This window comes from Acanthopagrus latus, chromosome 18 (assembly GCF_904848185.1).
Source record: "Acanthopagrus latus isolate v.2019 chromosome 18, fAcaLat1.1, whole genome shotgun sequence".
NCBI classification, from domain to species: Eukaryota; Metazoa; Chordata; class Actinopteri; order Spariformes; family Sparidae; genus Acanthopagrus; species Acanthopagrus latus.
This window is the reverse complement of record NC_051056.1, coordinates 30,124,650-30,145,211: the sequence shown is the minus strand read 5'-3', so window position 1 is coordinate 30,145,211 and position 20,562 is coordinate 30,124,650. Positions and strand designations below refer to the sequence as shown.

The window sequence follows — 20,562 nt, the reverse complement described above, 5'->3', positions numbered from 1 at the left end:
AGTGAGAAGTCATTTTTTACTTTCTGCTGTCCAACACTGGCCTTCATCCGTGTGTGCAGAAGCCTGTCAAGATCTCACGGTGTCACTGAGGAACACCATCATCCTGAACTTAAAAAGCCAACAAATAAACACATAAGAAAAAGAGAGCCTTGGGTTCACCCAGTTTCAGGGCAGCATGAACCCAACACACCCGCAGTGACATTTCATCTGCTGCCGTTGAGCAGATCTGAAATTGAAAATGGGAGAGATGAGGGAGGGCGTAATGTTTGGGGAAAATCTTCCAGCCAAATGTCGTCTCTTTCAGAGAAAAAACGTCTTTATCCTGGAATCCTGTGTCATCTCATTTCCATTATGTCTGTCTCTTGTCACTGTGACCTGTCTACTGAAGCTTGAATGCCAAAAAAATCTTGTCTATAAAAAAGGCACTTTCTCAGGAATGCTAGATAATTCTCCAGGGACGGTGCCGCGAAACCTTTCACACACCTTAGTAAAAAAAATACAATGACTGAATTTACGTCTTCTCAGTGACCTTTATTATCCAAAGCATTCACAATGAAGGACATTTTGACAGTTGGTCAAATCGTCTCCACCACCTATGAACTATGAACCTTTTATTTTTGCCCACATGTATCATCCAACTGAACCGGAGCACATCACTCCACTGTCACAACACAAAGTGAGCTGCGAGGAAGAAGACAGGCAGGTGGACAGGAACTGTGAGAAAATAACCAGTGTTGACAAAAATATCAAAGTAAATACAGAGTTGTGTGTCGGCATCATTGATGTTTTGAAAAGATGTGATATTAATAGAAAAAAGCAAAACGGTGACAAACAACCAGCCTGTCAGTGAGCAGATGGAGGAGTGACAGTCTGATTATCGTGTGACGTGTTAAACATGTTATTGTTTGTGAATTATATATTAGCAGCAACTGAACAAAGCACAGCTGACAAAATATCACTTTTTTCTTCAACAATACCTTTTTTACATTTTACAAAACATTTTCAACAACAAATACGGAGTCCAACAGCAAACTTCCCCTCTGAACTGAGCAGAACCAGGCGGGTGGATCCTGCAGGACACTGCCACCAAATGTCAGCTCAGAGAATAAACCTGCTGTTTCAAAATGACATTTTTTTACATTAAAGATTTATTTTAATGAGGTTCAAAGCGCTATTTAAAAACCTGGGACTTTCTTTTCTAGGTCATTTGGAGAACTGGAGAAAATGTGTGCGCATGATGGAAATATCAGCATCACCAGATGTTTTTCAGTGTGACTACAACTTTGAGACGGCGGTCAGCGTGGAGCCAGTCAGCACGACGCAGGACGCCAAGAAGAGGAGGAGGCAGTTGGCCAACCCCTGAGGGGAGACAAATTTACTAATATCAACAGGAATTCAACCATTAAAAAAACATTAATTCAAAATGAAGGTCTGAACCTTCACATGGACGTCATATTCTCCCAGGTAAACTGCTCCTCGGTGTGTACAGCATGTAATAGAGTTGTATCAGGATTATTGATCAGTGCTGTGATCTTTACCTTGACCTCTTTGAACAGCAGGGTCCCCAACAGTGCTGCAACCAGAGCGTATCCCTACAGAGAGGAAACATCAACAGCTCAATTACTGTTAATCCGTTTTCACTTTGTGGGATCTTGTAGGAGAGGTTTAAAAAAGAATAATAAAAAAAATCCATAAAAATCACACATACATCCTAGAACAGCCTGCTCAGCTGTGAACATGATGCACTTACTGCACTGACGAGGGGGAAGGATATGACCGGGCTCAGGTAGTTACTGGCCAGGCACCAGCAGTACGTGGCCAGCGACCACATCGTTCCTGACAGCATACCTGAAGGACAAGAGGCGAGAGTTACGGCAGGAAAACCATTCATGCTGTGCTGGAGTAGACAAACAAATGGGAAGAGATGCCAGGAAGTAATGCCTTCATCTACTAGTGTGTGGCCACACGCGCACACACACACACACACACACAGTTTCAGGAGTTGTAACTCATGAGTTGAAGATACAACAGAGTTCCTCATTTTCATCGTCTGAGTGACTATAAAAGTGTGGACACTGGTCACAGCCCCCTGCTGCGCCGTCCAATTACGGTCCACTCTGTCGCCCACCCACAAAGCTGCAGACGAAACGAACACCCACCGGCTCACACGGCACACCAGGCTCTCGGCATCTCTTCCCGAATCAACACATCCAAACATCCTCTGACTGAATGCGTTTGCACATGCACAAGCTTGGCAAAGGAAGCTGCTACATTTCCTCTGATTCTTTCCGTCTTCTGGAGCTGGAACTATTATTAGAGACTCTGCTGGCTCCTTATGCATGACAGCGCAGGGGTTTAATGAATCAGCGGGTGGAAAATGGTAGCACACTGTAGCCGGGACCCCTGGTTTCTGACTCCCCGTCTGAGATCAATATGCTGAGAAGACCTGATGCCAGTTTTGAGGCAGCAGCATGTCTGTGCAGATATTTAGCTCCCGGGATGTAAATCACTCTACTGGATGGATTCCAAGAATCATTTACATGGTGATATACAGTCAGGATATGGTTTAGAAATACTGGAATTACCCTTCTGCTTTCAAAAACTGCACAGTAAGATAAATCCAAAAGTCACATGGAGCCACCTTGAAGTGTATACCACTGAACATCTCAGCGTGGTGTTACCTGGTAGGATGACTCTGGAGTAGACCCTGGGCCTGTTCTTCATGGCAGCACAGTAGATGGCAAAGTAAACTGTGCTTGCAATAAAAATGCCCGAGCACTGTGCAAATAAATAGTCCGGGTCTGTGGAAAGGTTGAAACAAGCTTCACATCACTAGTGTTTACCCCTGTAGGTGTGCAATGAAAAAGGTAAAGTAAATTGCATTCCTCTCACCTTCAAAAGCTCAGTTGATAAAGGCAATATTGAAGGTGGTGCTAACGTGATATACACGAGCAGTGAGACATTTTATATTCCAACAAATCCTGAAGCGATCTCACTGACAGTGACTTCAGAGAGCCTCACAGGGAGCCGATATTAAACTGGCTTCTCTGGAGGCTCCACAGTGACGGGGTGCTTTAAAGCTGTTGTCTACATATCTTACTTAAGACAAAGTGAAGGCAGTCATCAAACATGACACCGTACCGTAGAGACTGGCTCCGTGGTACATGCTCTCACGGTTGGATGAACTGCTCTTGATGTAGTAGATGGGCACGAAGGAGAAGCCGTACAGCAGGCCGGACACGGCGGCGAGCAGGCAGCCGCTGAAAAGATGAAACCAGACTGAGAAAGTGAACGACGGATGAGTTTTATATCGCCGCTGACGTACCGATGAAGTTGAAAAACTAATTTCAGTGTTGGATAAATGGCTGATTAAAATTGATTTTCTCAGAATTGACTGCATGGTACACAGATATGTGTGCATCTATTCAACAGTTCATTTATTTTAGTGAACAATTAGAAGAATGGAGACTCTGCTTTATTTATGAGTGCTTACAGGTTCTAGTGCTGATTGAAGTAGTGAGTGATTACAGGCTTTGTGTGCGTCAGCCGGGTCCATTTCTTTACGTTCACACTTTGTGTTTGTTGAGGTTGAAGTTTCTGTTTCTACTCTTGCCACCATGTTGTGCTGATGCTCTGGTTCTTTCTGGGGTTTCTGTGTCACGCTTTGGCTTAAAATACCCGTTACAGTCGCCACGATCAAAGGCAGAGATGGTCCAACTTCTCTTGTAAAAATAGCACAAAAATATCGAAGTGTCTGCATGTATCCTTCAAAACCAAACTGTGGTCGGCTGTTCGGCAGCCTCGGCTGGCTGTGATAACACCACCTACTTCCCCATCAGCCAATAAGCACTTAACGTGAACATGATATGCCATGTTTGCTACTCAGGTCAGTCTTGGATGCATCTGTCATTTGCAGAATTGTAGCTGCTATGATTCCATCTGGAGACGTGACTGCTTAAATCATTGGACCGTTCTGGCAGCTGAAGATAAAGAAACTGAGGCCTCAAGCTTCATTTAAAACAATTAACTTCACCTTTGTTCAGATCTTGAGGAACATTTTCATAAACCTTCCCTTCTTTTAGCTTGCATGGGCAAAACCTGTGCACACAGCTCGTCGACGTGTTGAGCTCACACGAAACGCCTGGTCTTTGGCCCGGTCACGTCTATCCAGCACTCCGCGGAAGCCGGTCCATAGCTGCCTGAATTCATTCTCTGCAGAAAGAACAGCATCCTGATGTGAAGTCCCGTCATCATTCAAAACACTGACATCGTGAGAAACAAAGTGCTGACAGTGTCTGCACACTGACAGGAAATCCATGCTCCTTCAGAATCTCCCTGAAAGACTGTTGGTACATTTTAATTTGCTCTGAGTGTGACTTCCAGAAAAAGAGGTGGGAAAAGTAAAACATCTGATCAATACACTCACCCGGTCGATAAGTAGTGGTATTGATTCAGAGTCAGGATGCAGTTCCACATTTGTTCTCACAAAGAAAACGATCAGGCCACTGGAAGAAAAGACAAAAGTCATGTCTGTCAGCTGAAACGAGCTGAACATGACGGCAGCACACGTCTTTGATCGCGTCTTTTGTTCTTTCAGCAGCTATTAAACTACTCAGTGTCAAGAAGAGACTTAACTTCCACATCTACAGCTTACCTGAGCAGACACAAAGCAGCGCCACAGTAATTCAATATCGGCCGGGATATCTCCACAGCAGTGATCCCAAACCAGCCGAATCTGTGGAAAACAGCCACAATCACTTTCTATTGAATACATTAGCAAATAAAACCACTGCTGGTGGTTTGAGGTGACATGTACATCACAAGACCAAACGACTGAACCCAGAGGTCACATTTGGGTCCATTTTCTGTTTGTGGTGGAGGACGGTACTGGACCCGGCTCACCTTGAACTGGCCCAGCCCATCAGCATACTGGAGGATGCCCAAATTAAACTCCCAAGTCCGAGGCCGATGGCTTTGATGATGGTCGTTACTGCTATATTTCCTGTGGATGAAATGAGAGGAAGAGTTGGCTCATGTGGTTCTGCCTTCCTGGTGAAGCTGCAGACAAATGAGCAGTGTGCACAAAATATCCACAATATTAAAGGTTTTGTGGAAGCAACAGACTCTTGATTTTGTCCAGTTAGACACATCTGGATCTGGAAGAATCAGTTTTACACATAAATTTAATTGAGTTTCCCCCGAAGACGACTCGAAATCCAAAGATTTATGCTAATATATTGAGAGAATTTGACAACAGCGATGTCCCAGTTTCAGACTGTGCTGATTAAAACCATGTTTCAAGCAGGAGAGAAGTGACAAAGTTAAGTCTCTCCTCAAAAATATGTTTTCTTCTTGTTCCTGCAGTCGACTGTTTCAGTTTCGCTGTGCAGAATGATGTACGTGCAGTTCGACACTACTATTTAAATGATGGAGATGCAGATGTTTTCTGCTCAATGGTTTATTTTCCCTCTGTGTGTTGCGTTCGTTCTATGCCTCGACCCATGTGGGACCGGTGCCGCACACTGGCCCAAAACACCAGAACAAAAAGGAGCACTTGGACGTGGCGGCGGTGGCTCGGATCAGAATGGATTTTTGATCTCTTTGTGTTGATTTTAGGCCAGGCAGCGCAGTGTGGACGGTACCAGCATCATCACCATTAACATGAGGAGTGAGGAGACGGTACCTGTGGCCCAGATGACACCGCCGAGCATCACTAAAGGGTAGAATGTGGGCGTCTGAAGCAGCACGTTCCCCATCACTGATACGACCCAGATGGCTGCACAGGACACCCAGTGGAAGAACATCCCTGTGAACACAACAGGCTCACTGTCACACAGGCCTCACACCTTCCACCTGTCCGTCTCCAGATACCTGCCAGAGGGCCGTCTGCTCACCGTCTCCTGCCTCCACTCTTTTAATGGGAACAAAGTTGCTTCCATACAGCAGCACAGCAGCAACATTTGAGGCAATCCCATAGACGAAGTGCGTCATGTTGGTGGAGTTCAACACCAAACTCAATGTTTCCAGTTTGCTGGTTGTAAACTTTTCACCACTTTGGGCATCTGGAAGATGTTTATATTTGTTTTTTAAATAAAATCAGACATCCATATGTTTGATTTGTCTCCACAGGGCAGCCTCAGGCTTTCCTACATTCATCATCAGAGTGGAATCAATTATCATTTCCTACCTTGTTCGGCTGCATGTTTCCTGCTCTGACAGCTCACCATCAATAATGTGGCCACAAATAAAAGCAAAAGAGGAGATTTTGCCTCAAGCATGTTAAAAGTAAATATGTTTTGGTGATACAGCCGGTGCGCGTTGTTAAAAACAGCTAATGTCCGGAGTCCGTGCGCGTCACAGCTGCTGCCAATTATCCGATCAATCAATGTGACGCGTGACGTCAGCAGACGTCAGCAAATAAATCAGCAATGTCCGCAAATAAAATAAACGCTGCAGTTTTAACTTCACATCTGAGGCCTGCGGGTAAAATGTTAAATGAGCCGAATAACAGTCAGATAAGACAAACAAACAAACAAACAAACAAACAAACAAACAAACAATAAATAAATAAATAAATAACTGTCTTCCAGCACTACATATTTAAAGCTTCCGTTCGGAGCAGGAACTCCTGTGAACGAGCTGCGCGCGTTTTCCTGCTCTTCACTGTTTGCTGCTCATGATCTGGTTCCTCCACCAGAACACGCAGCCGGTTCGGGTCTGAGCCGGAGAGCCAGCAGGTGTCGCCTAAAACGCGTGAAAGTAAAACGAATCAAATATTAGTTAAGCTTCAGTTTAAAACGTGCGAGTCTTCGTATTCATCTGTTTGTATTTAAATCCAGTCAGATATCATCCGGATGAAGCTCCTCACAGAGATTAATGCGCCACAAAACAATGATTGTGATATTTATTCTGAACAGCAGATATCGTTAATATTTCGATTCCTATGGGCTGAAAGATTCGCATGAAAAGTTGTTCACTCACAGAAGGAAACATTTAAACGCTTCCTCTTTAAATGAAGTGAACAGTTTAGAAACATGACTTGTCTCCGGGGGTGTTCGGTTCGGTACATCTCAGCAGATTAGGCAGCAGATTGCGCAGCAGATGGGAAGTGAAACCACATCCATAAAGTGATTATTGTGTTGTTCTCTTATTGTTCTTTGTTATTTCGGCACATAGGATCGTAGTTCTGAAAGAAAGAAAGAAAGATGAAAACCCACACAAACAGAATGTTGAGTCCCCTCGTGTGCTTGAGGGTGGTTTCCCGGTGCGTCCATCCCCTCCGCGCACTCTGTGACCACAAATCCTCCCAATCCAAAATGAGTTTCGAAAGTTGAGCGCTCCTCCTGGTTTGAGTTTGGCACACACACACACACACACACACACACACACACACACACACACACAAACCATGTTAATACCATAAGTTCTGATGGGGAAGTCTCGCTCTCACTGGCTCTGCTTCCCTTTCTTTAAACTAACCGGCAGCTTTCGGAGGCTCCGTCTCTCCAGAAGGAGTTTGATCATTGCGAGCGTGTGTGTTGTCTACTTGTTTTTTGTGGTTTCACAAGTTGGATACACGCAGCAGCACCGGGACAGAAGGACCGATCAGGACAAGTACCGACACGCCCGTGGATTGTATAATTTGGATTTTGGCGATGCGCCGCCAGATCCTGCGGATTTACAGACCGGCGCGAACTCTGTGGTGCCGACTCGGTCCAACGTGGTGTACATAACGCTAAAGTCAAAGCGCCAGAAACCCGCAAATATCAGAGGGACCATCAGACCAAAACTGAGACGCAAAGTGAGAAAGAGTAAATCGGCGAGTTCAGATTTTACGCAGAACAAACTCGGCACGTTGCAGCGGGACGCAGGCCAAATTAAGCGCAACTTTGCACGCAAGACTTCCAGGGGAGAACCCGGGGACGTCGATTATAAATCTCTGGATATAATCCCTCAGTCTCACACAGATGCACACGCAGACTCTCACATTAGTTCTATCCGCATTTACAGCCAGAGGGCACCGCCATGGCTCAGCCCACAGGACGTGAAGGCCATGCGCTTTCTTGCGGATGCCAAAGTTTTGCGCATGAAAGAAGTTTCTCACGGAGACTCTCCGTCGCTTCTGATATTTGAGGGCGAGTCAGGCGGTTCAGCGACCAATCAAAAGCACATAAAACTAAGCAATGCATGCGGAGGGCAGTGTGGGGTCATCAGCAGCCCCGTGGACACCACCGAGGTCTTCGCTTTTCATCTGGACCGGGTGCTTGGGCTCAACAGGACGTTACCGGCTGTCAGCAGAAAGTTCGGCTTCCTACACGGTAGGTGGAGAACGTTTATTGTTTTCTGACTGAGGCTGGATAAAACTCAGAGTGGACTGCTTGTACTTTAACTCTGCTGATGAAGATGGAGGTGGTGAAGTTTAATAATGACATTTTATAACTTGTCGCTCTCTCGCCTGGTTTCCTCACTCAGAGTGGGCCGTCTGTGTGCGTCATCACATCCCTGCAGTCAGTTCTCTGGAGACATGCATTGAAAAACAGGAGTGATATCACCATGATTAAGCGTTTATATATGCAGCTTTGTCACAGATGGTGGTGGTTGTGGAGGATGTGTTGTGTCACTGAACGCCAGGGAGTCAGAAAAAGAATCCATTAAAGGGCAACTTCAGCAGTATTCCTCATTGAAGTGCAGACCGTATTATAAAACCTTCTGTGGCTCCAGAGGAAGCGGAGGCAGGTTTTTGAAGGGCACTCCTTAGAACAGCTTCAAAACAAACGACAGCAGAACCAGAGATATCACCTTCTCCCGCTTCCTTTTCAAAACCTACATTACCCACAATGCAGTTCATGTGTGATATCACCAGAGTCAGTTAATCAGATTACATACAGTGAAGCCCCAAAACACCTCAGCCTGACTCCACAAGACCTGTAAACACACTGTAGCGTGTGGAAGTGGTGGAGCTACCCTTTAACTCCGAGACGTGCTCTGATGATCTCCCTGCACATTGTTGTCAAGGGTCACGAATGGTTCCTTGGAGACCAGGCTGAGAGCAGAACCGGTTCCAGAAATATACTTTAACTGTCCATAATGAGCCCAACAGTGTTAAAGGGATGCTCCAGTGGACTGCTTTTCAAAAACTGGTGCAGACATCAAATGCAACTCAGCCGCCGGGTTTATTCGACTTCACGCAGCTTCCTCTGGAGTCCAAAGGCTTTATACTGCCTTTTCCCGCCACATATGCAGTAGTTCACCCCGAGACCTGTAAACACACTTTGATGTGTGAAATCGGTGGCGTTACCCTTTAAGGAGCAAACACACAGCAGGTGACAGACAGGTGAGAGCTGCTGTCCACTTTCTCTCCATGACACTGTTATTTCATCTATGAGTAACGTTTGCAGAGGACAAGAAACTCTGTGTGTTTCTGCTGCTTCGCCTCAGATAATGTGACACCACGTTTCTGAAAATAAGATTTAATGCTGTGACAATTAAATATTAATCACATCATAGCATCAAATATTCATAAATGTTCTGAGAACCATAAGCAGCATATTAGTCCAGTTTTGGGACTCTGGGTTGTGAAAGGCCTGATTTCCAAATGTAGACTGGATGAATGCAAATGAAATCACGGCTGATGATCCGCACGCATCGCTCAGTCAGCTTTTACTGGATAAAAATAGGTTATAAAAAATAACGTAACAGGACTCAACAGTTGCTGAAACCTGACCACATAATCCGTTTATCCTCCCTCTTTAGATGGCCAGCCCTGCCCAGTGGTGTCATGGGATGCATCTCTCTACCCAGAAGGCCTTGCTGCAGGCTTGTCCACCGTGAGGTTGACATGGGGGGAGTACCAGAGCTCCCTGAAACAGAGGTGTTGGCTTAAAAACAGCAGCCCGAAACCCGACTCCGGCTGCTCCAGCGTCCATCACTATGAGTGGAGTAAACTGGCTCTGTTTGACTTCTTGTTACAGGTAATGAACACAGTGAGAGATGGAGATGATAAATCCCACATTCCTCTGAGAGGGAAAAAACATGTCTGCAACTTTGCGTGCCTCAGTTTTCTTCTGTGCAGATCACATATCCTCAAAGGTCCTTTTTTTTTAGTTTGTGGCTGAATCCACGTCTTGTTTCCTGTGTGGGAAGACTGGATCTCTGATCGGACTCATCTCCTGATGATTCTTAAACTCATGTCTTAATTGTGAGATAGCGGCCACAGCAGAGGGAGGAACTGGAAAATAGTTTAACTAGTTTCGATACCTTTTGAACAACTGAATCATCTGTTGAGGTCGACGTGTCAAAGCTTTGATTTTTATCTTTAATTTCGGTTTCTTACACTAAACAAGTCATGATGTGACTAAATGACTATTGTCTGTCTGTAAGATCATTTCTTGTGGTACCCAAATGACAACAACAATAGCTGGATAGTGAAGCCAGAGTAAAACTTGTGCACTTCGTCTAATAGACACTTTCCCCAACAGCTTCCTAATTAAGATGTGTCTCGCTGGAGGGATACCTACAAGTGTGTGGTCACTAACTAGGCGGCAGTATTTGATGCACTGGGAGTGAGAATGGGCTCTTTTGAAGGATGAATATTGTGTTGGGCGTGTTATCGCTCTCAGCTCCTGAAGGAGGGCATGCCAGGATAAAAGGAGAACAACAACACAGAAAAAAAGAAGAATCGGTTCAATTATTCATTTTTTCCTGAAACGATGATCCTCCTCATCTTCCAAACCCCATTACCCACTTCTCTGTAAGTTCAGTAACCTCTGTCTGTGTGAAATGTTGAAAACATAATCTGAAAATGACTACGTTGTTAAAACATGACATTCTCACTCACTATTATGTGAAAACTTGATTCCTGTTAGTTACCACAGCAACATTTTTAAACCTTATCTCCATCAGATGAACCCAGCAAATATCTGAAGTGCAGTATGATGGCTTCTGGACTTGGGAGGGTTAAAAGATGGAGATTTTTTGCTGCTGGCGGTATGAGGAGAAGGGCATGTTGAGGGTCGCGTTGTGTTGACTGACAGGTATCCTGGAGGTATTTCAGCTCATTACACTTCATGCCTTGTGGATGTTCATCGACCCCGATAGCCACAACCCTGAGGTTTCCAAAAAGAGTTCCTGTCAGCGGCATGTAATGCTTCAGAAGTCCAATATGAAACCTGTGATTGACAGATACTATATCACAGAGTTTATTGAGCCTTTGGTTGCACCATCTAAAACCTCTGCCAATCAAATGGCTCAGCATTATACATAGTGATGGATGCTTGGAATCTATAGTTTGATTTATGGCCCATCCCTCGGTGCAGTCGTATCACACAGCGGCCTGGTCACTGATGTTGATGGCTCATCTAATAGATGCTGGATGTGTTTAGTTTGTTCTTTGCCAAATCATCTCAGCTATTTTGCCTTGTAGTAAAAGCATTATGTAGTCTTTGCAGTGCTGTGAAATGAGTCAGTCAGTGTTCCAAAAGGAGCTTGTTCAGGAGAAGAAAGACGAAGGAGCAGGTCAGGGTCTCCACGGAACTGAGTCAGTTCTCCATAGTTACTGATCTGAAGCTCACTCATTCCAGCAACAAGTCTGCTTGTATTCTTAACACATCAACTTCAAGCATTCTCTCTTTTCAGATTAACAACCGGCTGGATCAGAGCTGCTGTGGGTTCAGGCCCAGGCGGGTGGATGTGTGTGTGGAACTCGGCCACCACGCCGATTGCAGGGACCAGAACCACATACAACTGACGAACATCATCCACAGGGGTCACGACCCACGGCACCTGGTCTTCACCAACAACAAGGGCTTCTTCGACCGCAATGAGGACAACCTGGACTTCAGGCTCCTGGAAGGAATCAAGGAGTAAGTTTGGATCACAATCCTGATGAGGCCCCAGAATACATCTGTGACGAATACTGGTGATGTCCGTGGTTTTGTTATTCATGACTGTTCATACCGACAGATCTGAAGTGAGAATGAGCAAAATAACAACTTTTGTCAGATTAATCAGCCTTTTCCTATTTTTTTCAAAATGTTAATGGGTCGGAACAACGTTTAACAATTAGTCTGGACCACCACTGATTAACGACCCCATCGTCAGAATAAGAGCACATTTCTTCAGAAACCACAGAGAGGTTGAAGCTGTATGTTCCAGCTTGATGTTTGTTCAGGTTCAGTTTTCTGCTTGGCTCTGTGCTGATGCTCTGGTTAGGTTTAGGGAAACATCACGTTTGGCCCGACCTCCTTCACTCACCACAAACACGGCTGGAAAGGTCCCAGATCTGCTGAAAGACATCCAGTGGTGTCACTCTTACCAATGTCTCAACGTAGCATCAAACTTCACCCTCCACCTCCTCATGTAAACGTGTCCTGTGCATGTTTTGTACAAAAGTCCGTACGTAGTCTCTGCCAAGTCAAACTTTTAACGCACTGGCGGTTTGCAGAAATGATAAGAGCTAACGTTGTATCCTGCGGACACTGGGGCTGTTATTGACTATCCTTGGAGGTAAAAAAAAATTTCCACAAAAATGATTGGTGGAAAGTCTTTCTTGTTGTTGTCAGTTGCTGTTTTCCAGCGTTTCAGATCTTTTTCTGCCTGAACTACATGGTTGACAAATTACAGCATTTGAATCTGTGAAAGGAGAGTGTTGAAACTCGAGGCCCACTCAGAGGTTCTGAAGGAAAGGTCTGCACACAGTCATCTGCAAAGCACAAAGCACTTATCTCAAACAAGAAAATGTCCAATCTTCAAACCCAGAATCCTTCTTTTGAACTTTTCAAATGATAGTTTAAATGTCGAAACCTGCGCAACTTTGGTAAATATTTAGATCCGGCTAAACAAAGAAGATGTGTGTTTTGAACATGAATCCGGGGGCATGATTATGTGTTGGTTCTGTTTATCCCCCACCGATCTGTGTGGATCAGTAATTCCAAACCACACTGCAGACATATTGCTTTCATTTCATGTATCTTTTGATCAATAAATCAGTGAGTCGTACCACACGGGAGACGGAACAGAAACTGTGGTTTGGCAAGGACGCCCATGTCTCCTCCTCACTCGTGGACCCTTGTGATCTTCATCAAAACTGTAGCTGGCATGCAAATGAGATACAAAGGCAACATGAATTCAAAGGTAGTGGTTATCAGATGACCTCCGACTGCAAGACCACAACATGTTTTGAATACCTGATCTTCCCTCGGTTCTCTAGATCTGTTGAGATCTGTTCTCTGTAGAGTTTTCTTTGAGTTCAGTCAAAGCTAAAAAAAGATATTAGACATCTTATTCCAGGCACATCTCAGACTGACATGTGCAACGTACAGTGGTGCTGTTTATTGGAGAGGTTGCACAGCTAGAAAAACCTAAACACAGTCAACAACCACTTAGTAGTCTTTTCATAGCTCTTGACCAGTCATCTTCAAAGCCCACGTCACCATCGTTCTCTCTTGTGGTTCGACTCTCGAGCTGTCCAAACATTCCTCTGAGGCAGAGGCAGTTCTTTAATCAACCCGATAGTCGGAGAGGCGAGCCAGCGAACAGTACGTCTGAGTCGAGCAGCACTTTGAGCTTTATTCATTCACAAACATCTACCATTCACACTGTAAGTGTCACTCACCTCCATTCATAGTTAAGTGGAGAGAGGAGACCAACTCCAAACCTGACGGCTGTTCCCAGCTGCAGCACTACTGCATTTCATTTGTATGAGCTTTCTGGAAGAGAAAAATGTCAGAAATGTAGAAGCTTTCAAGTTTCAATCATGAACGATCGTCAGGGGCAACGTAGTTTAAAACCCAGACAAGAAAAAGGAGTGTTGAAGACGTCCGGTTTGCCCCATGAGGCTCCATGGTAGTGAACGGAGAGAGACCAATGTTTCTTTTCATCCAGTTTGAATTGTGCTGTGAATCACACGTCTGATGTTCACCAAGTGGGGAACAGAAACTCTCCTTTCACAAAACTGCAGTTGTCAATATGTGATTTTCATCTTTCAGTACCTTTTCTGTGCCGTGTTGGCTCCATGTCGGTGTTGGTGATGTGTGACAGTGTAGTTCACTGAGCAGTTTAACACTCAGCTACATGAGATTTTACTTAAATTATGACAAATTTCACGGTACAATTCAAACAGGATGAGATGATTATTCGTCTCTCTCTGTTCAGTACCACACAGAGTCTTTCTGAAATGAGGTCCTGTTGGGTCCACGGGAACGGGCCTGACTCATGATCTTCATGTATCAATGATATGCTGTACCAGTCGCTCTGGAGGGTTTAGCGACGTGTTACCCTGGAGAATGACAATTTCCATTCAGTGACAGGAAGCGCTTAAATTGCGTATCATGGGAGCCAGTAAGATGGAAGATATCCAAGCCACAGAGAGCAGCAGAGGGCTAAAATGTGCCTGTTTCAAACCAGTCAATTGGCTTTTTATCTTCTTTCACAGCTGACGGTGTTACTGATATCTACTCTTTTCATCTCTGCGTTCCAGTCGCCTTCTTAAAATTGCACAGCATGAAACAAACAGTGGAATAAATATGTAGAGCGGACTAATTTGATTCCAGCTGTTTCTTTTTTTTGAAGTTTGACTTTGCTACTGACAAACACAAATCATTTGGACTAGTTCTGCCTCCAGGGAAGAGCTCTGCCTCCGAGGCATGTACCTGAACCCGACATGATTACAAACCTCTTCTTCACTTTCTGTGTTTCCAGGCTTCCAGAGCAGGCCGTGTCGGTGCTGAAGAGCAGGAGGCTGCGGGAGAAGCTCCTCCAGTCTCTGTTCCTGGACCAGACGTACTGGGAGAGCCAGGGCGGCCGACAGGGCATCGACAAGCTGATCGACGTCATCGAGCGGCGAGCCAGTGTCCTCCTTACTTACATCAACGCTCACGGGATCAAAGTCATCACGATGAATGTGTGATGAGAGTCACAGCGGTCAGAAGGCCACATCACTGAGACACATAGAGTAAATTATGGCTCGATCCCTTTGACTTGTCTCAGAATGTGCTTTTATAAGACACTGGAGCTTTGACCACAAGAAACATCAGCTAAAGTCTGAAAATCTTTTAATTTATGCTAATTTTTTAATGCCAATCTGTATCAACAGAGCAGGAAGCATGTGTGCTTTCAAGTAAAACTGTCCCAGACCTCAGGACCACGTCATCTTTCCGCAAAGTATTGGAAATAATTCGACTTTAATGAGTTATATGTTTTTTCTTTCTCTGTATTTTTGTAAAAAAGAACAAGTATCATAATGCCAATGAAGGACTTACTGTAAACTGGACATTATTCTTATAAAACAACAGTGTGTTGTTGGTAAAAGTGTCATAGCAAGCTGTTTTTAAGTAATTGAGGTTAGTAAAACTTCCATCATTTGCATAAAATACTGACAGAAGCTTTAATTGAACTAATTCTGTCATTTAAAATGAGCTGAGCTTTAGCTTAAAGGAACTTCTTTCATTTCCTTCTTTCATGTCTTCATTTGTTCCTTCCCCAGAGGCGAACACACTGCCATCATTATGTTCACAATATGCTGCATGTATATCATTTGCTCCTCCTGACGCCCTCCAGCACGCCTAATTTGCAAGTGAGTGCAGGCACTGAGCTTTTGTTAAAGCCTCTTAGCGTCGCTAACAAGACACAACCCGGATCCACTGTGTTGATTGAAGTCACACTTTATACACTGAAAAAAACTGTCAGTTTTAATGAGTTATTTAATCTTGTGTACGGTTTTATTTTTCATTTTTTACAAGAAGTCAGAGTCTTCACATTCTTATGTTTTCAAGATCCAAGACGAGGAGCCGTATCATGAACGTGTTTGGACAGAGCTCCTCACAGTGACTGTACATCATGAACTGAAGGACTTTAACACGAGACGTCGGTTGTTATTCTTATTTTTTTGCACTCTTACTTCCAATTTAACCACAAAAATACTTTTCAATGTAGCCATTTTCTCCCCATTTATTTATTTTTGTACTTTCATTTGTAGTTTCTGAAGATGCTTGAGCATCAGATGATCAATAAAAGCATTTATTTGTCCAATATTTGAGCTGTGATAAATTCAAATCACATTTAAGTGTCATTAATGGTTATTAAAGCCTGATGTACTATATTGGATTTTGGCTCGCAGCGGTTCTTGTTTGTCAGTCACATAAAATTACCTGCAATGTTGTTCATATTCATTTGACTTTGATTTTCTTGAATGTTTGGTATTTAAATTGTCACACTGACCTCCAAACAATTTATAAAAAAATGCATTAGCAAACACATATCTTCCTCAAGTCCACACAGCCTCAGGCAGAGCGTGGTCAGAAATAGTCTGTGGCTCTGAAACCTGAGCTGTGGTGTCTGCTTTTCATGCTGTCGTAAACAGTGTGCTCCGGGCTCTGACAGTCGGAGTCCACGGGGCTTTGTAGGTATTTTTCTCGTGTCCGTGCCGGGCATTCACGCGGCTGTTGTTTTAACCCCTCTGCACCCGCATTAGTGCGTCAGTGGGGTCCATGCCTCGCTCTGTTTGTGTTAGAAAGACCTCTCTAGTTCCCAGAGTGCTCTGCAGCGGAACTCACTTTCTTTACACGTGTGTGTGTATGCATATTCTTACACAATAACATACACACGGACAAAAGATGACTTTTCACGTATGTACGCTACATTATATTATGTAAAGACACACACAAACGCAGACATTGTGATGTGGAGTCTCCCTGACAGTTTCACCCACGTCCCCTCATTCAGTCCTGCTCAGTGAAATTAGACCAGTGCAGAAACTTTGTGCAGGTCAAGTGCTGCACTCCCATCTGACAAACAAGCCTTTACAAGCGGCTACTGAGCCAGTCACACACTCAAGTAAGCAACAATGTGCAGTATCATTGAATTAGCAGACATCTGCACTGCAGAATTATTCATTCCACCCGAGCTCACCATGAAAAGCAGAAATCAAAATCTTTCATTTACAATTTGTTGAGGAGAGGCGGCTGGCATGACGTCCAAAATACTGCAGTGACCTCGTGTTGTGTGTCGTAGCTGAGTGAAAACTTCCGGGGCAGTTCTGGTGAAAAGTGCTGAAATTACCACAAAGTAACTTGAGCTTTACAATATCAACATACTGTAATCCTATGTCTCCTTCTGAGCAGCGGCTCTGGCTTGAATGGTTGAACGGCAGATAAGTGAGACAGATTGTGAACATGATGTTCTAGAAACACTCACAGGTTGGTTGAACAGTTTAATTTGTGAAATCTGTCGGATGTGAGGGAGGGAGCAGCGTATCACATCGACTGTCGCTGACAGCTGCAGATCTTTGCTCGTTATCCTCGGCTGTAGCCAGCTACTGTGTGCTAATTACAGAAACTTAATTCAGGTGGTTTAGTTTAGGAAGACTGTTTCATTTTATGAGTTTAAATTGTACAGTTATTACAGTGGAACTAGCACAGGGGCCGTCATATGATCACCATCATCAGCTAACCTCAGCAGACATCTCTGAACCACAGAACTATCTGACACAACTTCAACACTGTTGTTCGTTCACTCTGTTGATAATGTCAGTTCAGTTTTTGAATGCTCGGATCATATCGAACAAAGTGCTCCATTTTTCAAACATCCTGTATAAAATTTACGTTGCGGTGCGGCTGGATTAGTGAGATTACGAGAGTGTGTGATCTTGACTGTAATGTGACTGTTTAAACCTGCAGTTACATCAGAACTGAACTATTGATTTGAAATAAAAGTTGTACTGAAGAATATCATCACATTTTGGGAAATACGCTGTGTTAGATGAGAGGATTGATTGAGGATTTTGGTTTTATCTGTACGAAAAACAAACGGTAGAAGAGAAAATCCACCATTTCATTTCATTTCATTTCATTTGATGGGGGTTGTTCTTCACTCTCTCAGCTGGGCTCATTGTCACAGAGACCAGGAAGTAACTGGCCTTGGAGAACAGATGTAATGATATACCACTGCAGAGATGCATGCTCATTATCATAGCTAACATTTACACTGCTGATTCAGTTCATGTAGTTAAAGACCACCTCATCCAAACACTGGACACGTATTTGATCCTCCTGAACAAACTGATTTTTAAATCCATAGTTAAAGTTTAATCAGAGGAAAGAATATGCTGGTGGATAATGCAGTGTTTGCAAATCAAATCACCTCAGGCACGTTGTTCAGTTTTAAACACCTTAAAGCGTCGGTTTGCTTTGTGGTTGTTTTCAGATCGTATTAATCAGGTTTTGGCTCGAGCTCTGAACAAGTTTGTGCTTTAGTTAAGCTGGTAAATTCATTCATTTTTGAATCAGCCTTTACGGAACATTAAAAGGATTAGCTTCAGTAATGGTTTGTGAAAGAAAATCTGTGAATGTTTCTTTTTTCACATGACGGCTTGTTCACTCTTGTTTACACATATTGACCTTTAGCTCAGTAAGTCTTACAGTGTGTCTGCGTTTCCTCTCCTCCCGTCACTCCCTCCACCTCCTCTCCTTTCCCTAAATTCACTTTAACAGTTTTGTTCTCCTTGTTTTCAGGGGAGGACAGACATTGAGAGGCTTTTGTCTCAGAGGCAGCAGATGAGAATCATTTGGGACGGTACATCTCAGCTGTGCCCAGCTGGTTGCTGCCTGGTTCAACTCCAAACAGCATCCAAACAGAGGAGCTCTTTATTCTCGTAACCTCGGCTCTGCAGTGATAATCAGTCTGGTTTACCATGAGGTCACTTTTCCTTTTCCCTGCTCTCCACAGTCTGACCGTCACTGAACTCTGTCAGCAGTTCAGCAGCATCGCTCAGTGTCACATCACACTGTGTCTTGATTTTTCCTTAATTCTCTGCTCTATTTGTAGCACCAGAAAGAACTTGAACATGAGCAGCATCTTGTCAAGTTTAGTTAAATTTGATCATTGGTCTCCAGAGAACACGTACCAGGACACACAGAGACAACCAAGTGGTCCGTGCTGCTCCTGGGAGTTTAGTCACTGATGTTTTGGAGTTAAAGTTAAAGTTCAGACATGAGAGTTGTATCAGTCGTCTAATGTGACTCTCCAACCTGATCCCTGTAGGTTTCTGCAAACTTTACATTTCATTCAGCTTCAGTTTTCGTTTTGTCTCCCGTCACTACGCTGTGTTGATTCTCCGGAGAGGTTAAGGCACAGATCCACTTGGTTAGGGTTTGGAGAACAACATGTTCTGGTTTTAAATACATTGGTTGGCCTCTACCAACATGGCTGCAGATGGCCCGACTTCCCAGCAACATTACTTTTGTCGCCACAAACACATCTGGAAATTGTCTCGGGGCTTCCGTAAGAGTATTCAGGGGTGCCAACGCAGTCTGGATCGCTGGTCTCTGGCTCGGCAGCCTCGTCTCCACCTCCTGACATGGAAGTACAGTGTATAAACATGTATCACGATCCTGACACAACATGTTTTGTTGACATGTCAATATACAAATAACATCATTCATCTCAAACTGTTATTCTTTTTTTAAAAATCTGTTGGTTAGAATTTAGTTTGAAGCTAATAAGGCTCACTGTTTTCTGAAAAGGCCTTCGTAATTGACGGACCGTGTGTGAAGCATCTTGAGCATCACGCTGCGTTTCTCTGCCAACCGTCTCCCGGAGAGATTCAACAGCAGAGCACCTGGGTGGTCACTGTTGGAGGTACGTGGACGAGGAAAAAAATCACCTCAATGATTCTCTTTCTTCTCCCTCAACACAAACAGCACCAGACGCAACAGGCCGTCCTGCAGTGTTGCCTCTCACACTGATAGTCAGGGAGTTCGCTCACGCTGATAAGAGCTTTTGAGGAGAAACTGAAGGAATGTCAACATGTGTCACATGAATTCGTGTCAAAACTCGCTTGTTTCACTAAAGAGCTGCGTGATTCATTGCTTGAAGATTTGTGGAATCAGGACGCACAATGAATTATAGTCTCATTTTGGCGACTTCTGCTACAAGTGGAGACATTTTTTGCGGGCCTGGCACACTGCCCAGAACTTCTAATCTCCCCTTTTTTGAAGAAGAAGAGCGAGTCTGAGGGGATTTTACTCAGCTGTCCTGACTGAAATAGCTCATCTTACCTTTCACTCCTCAGTTATTTCAATATCCCACTTGTCAGTTGATATGACACTCACATCCTCCACGCAGCATGAGCGGAAAATCTTCTCCCATTGTCTTTTATTGATTGTTCCACAGCCAAATAGTTCTGACTGTTTCATTATCTGCAGTTTTTGTGTTATTTTGAGAATCATTGAGAAAATTAAGCTTATCCTCTGGGGGAAGCTTCTGGGTTTCTTGTCCTCAGATTCTTTAGGAATACATTTCACAAGTAAATACGACTAATTCACTAATAAGAAAATAATCATTCTAAAAGGTCGCTGAAAATTATATCTGCAGCTCAGACTGAAGCACAATCACTGAGACGGATCTGCGTCAGAATGCAGCTGTGTGAAATAGGTTTGCTGGAGGCGGTGTGAGGACCCTCCATGTCAATAAGCTCTTGAAGCCGATTTGATGAAAGCACCAGGTCGAGATTCAACTTGACCTGCAGCACTGGAATGGTAACCAACTCTGATTCCATTAGGAGAGTTT

General features: G+C 44.0%; 2 protein-coding genes and 1 long non-coding RNA gene across 3 annotated transcripts; 1 reads left to right on the top strand and 2 right to left on the bottom strand.

Moving 5' to 3' along the window:
• Positions 1 to 510: 510 nt before the first annotated feature.
• On the bottom strand, positions 511 to 6,393 carry tmem144b (transmembrane protein 144b). The gene is made up of 12 exons (XM_037077759.1): positions 6,188 to 6,393; positions 5,895 to 6,062; positions 5,684 to 5,806; positions 4,903 to 5,002; positions 4,655 to 4,735; positions 4,427 to 4,505; positions 4,133 to 4,212; positions 3,142 to 3,260; positions 2,682 to 2,801; positions 1,751 to 1,848; positions 1,539 to 1,592; positions 511 to 1,359 (listed from the first exon to the last, which is right to left on the bottom strand). The coding sequence occupies exons 1-12, from the start codon at positions 6,276 to 6,278 to the stop codon at positions 1,276 to 1,278; spliced, it is 1,197 nt and encodes a 398-aa protein (XP_036933654.1). The 5' UTR covers positions 6,279 to 6,393; the 3' UTR covers positions 511 to 1,275.
• Positions 6,394 to 7,374: 981 nt separating this feature from the next.
• On the top strand, positions 7,375 to 16,028 carry gask1b (golgi associated kinase 1B). The gene is made up of 4 exons (XM_037077758.1): positions 7,375 to 8,318; positions 9,754 to 9,971; positions 11,635 to 11,861; positions 14,698 to 16,028. Exons 1-4 carry the CDS (start codon positions 7,430 to 7,432, stop codon positions 14,903 to 14,905), a joined length of 1,542 nt encoding a protein of 513 aa, XP_036933653.1. The 5' UTR covers positions 7,375 to 7,429; the 3' UTR covers positions 14,906 to 16,028.
• On the bottom strand, positions 12,160 to 14,806 carry LOC119007837. Its single transcript, XR_005071242.1, has 5 exons — positions 14,672 to 14,806; positions 13,613 to 13,706; positions 13,185 to 13,256; positions 12,998 to 13,090; positions 12,160 to 12,700 (listed from the first exon to the last, which is right to left on the bottom strand). It is a non-coding gene; the product is annotated as an uncharacterized LOC119007837 (long non-coding RNA).
• Positions 16,029 to 20,562: the final 4,534 nt, after the last annotated feature.

What these genes read in the sequence shown, in the direction of transcription:
- gask1b (XM_037077758.1), top strand. Translation starts at nt 7,430, where the DNA reads ATGGGGAAGTCTCGCTCTCACTGGCTCTGCTTCCCTTTCTTTAAACTA. An exon ending in AAAGTTCGGCTTCCTACACG is followed by an intron (nt 8,319 to 9,753) that starts GTAGGTGGAGAA and finishes CTCCCTCTTTAG; the next exon opens with ATGGCCAGCCCTGCCCAGTG. An exon ending in TGTTTGACTTCTTGTTACAG is followed by an intron (nt 9,972 to 11,634) that starts GTAATGAACACA and finishes CTCTCTTTTCAG; the next exon opens with ATTAACAACCGGCTGGATCA.
- tmem144b (XM_037077759.1), bottom strand. Translation starts at nt 6,278, where the DNA reads ATGCTTGAGGCAAAATCTCCTCTTTTGCTTTTATTTGTGGCCACATTA. An exon ending in CCAAAGACCAGGCGTTTCGT is followed by an intron (nt 3,261 to 4,132) that starts GTGAGCTCAACA and finishes TCATCTTTTCAG; the next exon opens with CGGCTGCCTGCTCGCCGCCG. An exon ending in CCTTCCCCCTCGTCAGTGCA is followed by an intron (nt 1,593 to 1,750) that starts GTAAGTGCATCA and finishes TCCTCTCTGTAG; the next exon opens with GGATACGCTCTGGTTGCAGC.